The sequence below is a fragment of the Camelina sativa genome, chromosome 5, assembly GCF_000633955.1.
Source record: "Camelina sativa cultivar DH55 chromosome 5, Cs, whole genome shotgun sequence".
NCBI classification, from domain to species: Eukaryota; Viridiplantae; Streptophyta; class Magnoliopsida; order Brassicales; family Brassicaceae; genus Camelina; species Camelina sativa.
In genome coordinates, this window is record NC_025689.1 from 6,626,174 (window position 1) to 6,630,109 (window position 3,936).

Below are 3,936 nucleotides of genomic sequence, written 5' to 3' on the forward strand. Positions count from 1 at the left end.
TAATAAATCAGTGTATTATAACAAAAATAAAATTTATAAATAACTAATAACAAATTTTAATATATATTTTTTTAATTTAATTTAATTTATAAAACTTGAAATCCGCACATCGGGCGGGTCCTCATCTAGTACAATATAAATTGACACAAAAAAAAAAAAATTGGAAAAAGCAAACAATTCGTACAGATCCATTTACAAAACCTCGCCTGAACCCTAATTTCACTGAGATTCAATCGGATGTTAACTTCTAAATCCTGAAATCTCCCTCGATTCGTCTCGTAATCGAACTGGGTTTTACGACTCTTCAAGGTTCGTTTCGTTTTTTTTTTTCCTTTCTCTATACCAGATTCGAAAAGCTAAACCCTTTTATGCATATTACGATTAGATTGCTGAATCGTACTTCTCCTTTTTCTCTGTTTAGATTTCATTGGGGGAGTATAGTGTTGTAGAGCAGATTCGTTTGCAATGAAGGAAGAGTCTATAGGCGGCGGTGTAAGTTCGGTTTGGCAGTCTCTGGTTAAGCGGATGGCCGTAGACGGTGGTTCATGTGGGGAAGGTGGTGATAGGAGTAGGACTAGCTGTAAGAGAATTAAAACGACTCAGGTCAATGGTTTTATTGTTTACACTAGAACTAGGAAGACTAAATTCACCAAGCTTCACGAAGAAGATGAAACTCCTTTGGAAAATGGAATGTCGAATCATCATCATCTCGAGGAGTCGAAACCAGCAAGTGGTGGAGCTACAAATGGCTCAGTTGATATGTGTCACAGCAACTCGATATCTGAAACTAACGTTAGTGGGAGCTCTTGTATTAAGAGTGCGTTTGTTGAGAGCCCCGCTCGGAAAATTGCTGTGGAAGAGAGGTTACTTAATGGCAGCTTGGCTGAAAGTCCGGTAGTTGAGACTGACAGTAGCTCATTAGTCGATGTTGTAATTGATGACATCAATTTTGTAGAACTGTTGCAAGAAGAGATTCCTGTTGAAATTATGTCAGAAGGAAGCCTAGATTTTGAGATTAAGGGACTACGAACTAAAGTCAGAACCATGGGAAAATCTTATAGTGTTTCCAAGGAGAAAAGGCATGGCTCTTTTAAGCGTACAGCACAGATCTATAAATCACTTTTACGAGTGAAGAAGGTAAACAGCATGGTGCCTAAGGATGTAGATGTTCTTGCGGAACCAGAGTTTGACCATGAGGGTTTAGGTGAACAGAGTCATTCTGGCCGTACGGCGGACAAGTCCAATTTAATCCGAAGGAGGCCAGAAACTGTGAGGGATCTTTTTGAGACTGGTATACTCGATGGTCTGCCGGTGGTTTACATGGGTACTGTTAAGGTTGGGCTATTCTTTTCTGTATGCTTTTATGACCATTTCATTCTAGCTTAATCTAAAAAATGATTTCTTTATGTGCCAGTCTCAAGCCTTTGGTCTCCGTGGCATTATTAAAGATGGTGGAATTTTGTGCTCATGTTCCTCATGTGATTGGGCTAATGTAAGAATGTGTTTCCACCCTGCAACTTAGAATGCAGGTTGACTTCGATGATCTCTACTTATTCTATCAGACGTACTCTGATATATAGATAGTTCCCATTTTTTGTAGGTTATTTCAACTTCCAAATTTGAGATTCATGCTTCTAAACAATACAGACGAGCATCACAATACATTTGCTTTGAGAATGGTAAGAGCCTGCTAGATGTTCTGAAGATTAGTAGGAACACTCCTCTACATGCACTTGAAGCAACAATTCTTGACGCTGTTAATAGTGCTTCTAAAGAAAAATGTTTTACCTGTAAAAGATGCAAAGGTGGGTCTGTTTTCTTATTCCTCTAGCTTGTTTTAATATTCATCGATTTCCTAGATTTGCGGTTAGAATTGAACTTCAATGCCTGTGCTTTCTAGGTGTCTTCCCTTTATCCTCTCTTGGCCATAGAGGGTTTCTGTGTATGTCATGCTTGGAGGTAGAAACTTCTCAGGGCAGCCCTGCTACTACAAGGACTTTAAATATTGCTCATGCATGCATAACATCTCCGGTTAAGAGTAGATTGAAGATAACAAGAAAGTTGGTAACCTATTCTATGTACTCGTTTTCATAAAGTTGGTAACAAGAAAGTCTCTTCTTCTGNTCAGAACCATGGGAAAATCTTATAGTGTTTCCAAGGAGAAAAGGCATGGCTCTTTTAAGCGTACAGCACAGATCTATAAATCACTTTTACGAGTGAAGAAGGTAAACAGCATGGTGCCTAAGGATGTAGATGTTCTTGCGGAACCAGAGTTTGACCATGAGGGTTTAGGTGAACAGAGTCATTCTGGCCGTACGGCGGACAAGTCCAATTTAATCCGAAGGAGGCCAGAAACTGTGAGGGATCTTTTTGAGACTGGTATACTCGATGGTCTGCCGGTGGTTTACATGGGTACTGTTAAGGTTGGGCTATTCTTTTCTGTATGCTTTTATGACCATTTCATTCTAGCTTAATCTAAAAAATGATTTCTTTATGTGCCAGTCTCAAGCCTTTGGTCTCCGTGGCATTATTAAAGATGGTGGAATTTTGTGCTCATGTTCCTCATGTGATTGGGCTAATGTAAGAATGTGTTTCCACCCTGCAACTTAGAATGCAGGTTGACTTCGATGATCTCTACTTATTCTATCAGACGTACTCTGATATATAGATAGTTCCCATTTTTTGTAGGTTATTTCAACTTCCAAATTTGAGATTCATGCTTCTAAACAATACAGACGAGCATCACAATACATTTGCTTTGAGAATGGTAAGAGCCTGCTAGATGTTCTGAAGATTAGTAGGAACACTCCTCTACATGCACTTGAAGCAACAATTCTTGACGCTGTTAATAGTGCTTCTAAAGAAAAATGTTTTACCTGTAAAAGATGCAAAGGTGGGTCTGTTTTCTTATTCCTCTAGCTTGTTTTAATATTCATCGATTTCCTAGATTTGCGGTTAGAATTGAACTTCAATGCCTGTGCTTTCTAGGTGTCTTCCCTTTATCCTCTCTTGGCCATAGAGGGTTTCTGTGTATGTCATGCTTGGAGGTAGAAACTTCTCAGGGCAGCCCTGCTACTACAAGGACTTTAAATATTGCTCATGCATGCATAACATCTCCGGTTAAGAGTAGATTGAAGATAACAAGAAAGTTGGTAACCTATTCTATGTACTCGTTTTCATAAAGTTGGTAACAAGAAAGTCTCTTCTTCTGTTTAGATTTACATCTTCTGTGTAGCGAAAAAATATTTTCTTTGGGCATCATGCATGAGTATAAATATTCAATTCTGTGCCGTCTTGTTTTACCTTTTCAGGCCATCAGAATCCACGTCACAGTCTCCAGTATTTATGTCACCACTTGGAAATAGCACTCGAAAGATAACAAAAAAGTTGGTACCATTTTGTTGCTTTTTTTTTTTCCTGCTGTTGTGTATTGTGCATCTTCATCAACCATGGAATGAAAAAATACACTTTTCCAAACCATAAGATAAGACTTATTTATAATTTTCGTTGTCGCTGGGGCATGTTATGTTTAGTGCATCTCCTTACTTTCTTGGATTTGGTTATCAAATTGTAAATCATCACCTTGCATCTCAGGGCATTACGTCAAGCTTTGGTTGGGAAGGCTTATCTCAGTGCTTCGGCAAATATTTCTTCACAAAATAAGTGCAGATCCAAATTTAAGATGTTGGTATCTTTACTTCATGATGATGTTAGCCAAATCAACACTGCTGATAAAGAGTCTTAGTTTTGATGCATCTGGTTTCGTTGTATTTGTTGAAGGTGGACCCAAGATTCTGTGACTTCCGAGGATTTTACAAGCGTGTCCTTTTCTGTTTCTTCAAAAAAGAGGAGTTATAGATTAACAAAAAAGTTGGTATCATTTGTTTATAGCAACCTTAATTTCATTTATTCTGGCTGGTTACCGTCTATTAACTT

General features: G+C 38.3%; 1 protein-coding gene across 1 annotated transcript in view; it reads left to right on the plus strand.

Moving 5' to 3' along the window:
• The window catches only part of LOC104788956, an 8,423-nt gene continuing 4,649 nt past the window's right edge, over positions 163-3,936 (plus strand). The window contains exons 1-8 of the mRNA XM_019245223.1: positions 163-309; positions 422-1,335; positions 1,415-1,492; positions 1,601-1,805; positions 1,901-2,060; positions 3,312-3,386; positions 3,595-3,684; positions 3,781-3,918. Coding sequence (XP_019100768.1) covers positions 466-1,335; positions 1,415-1,492; positions 1,601-1,805; positions 1,901-2,060; positions 3,312-3,386; positions 3,595-3,684; positions 3,781-3,918 — 1,616 coding nt within the window. The 5' untranslated portion in view covers positions 163-309; positions 422-465. The remainder of the gene's footprint in view (positions 310-421; positions 1,336-1,414; positions 1,493-1,600; positions 1,806-1,900; positions 2,061-3,311; positions 3,387-3,594; positions 3,685-3,780; positions 3,919-3,936) is intronic.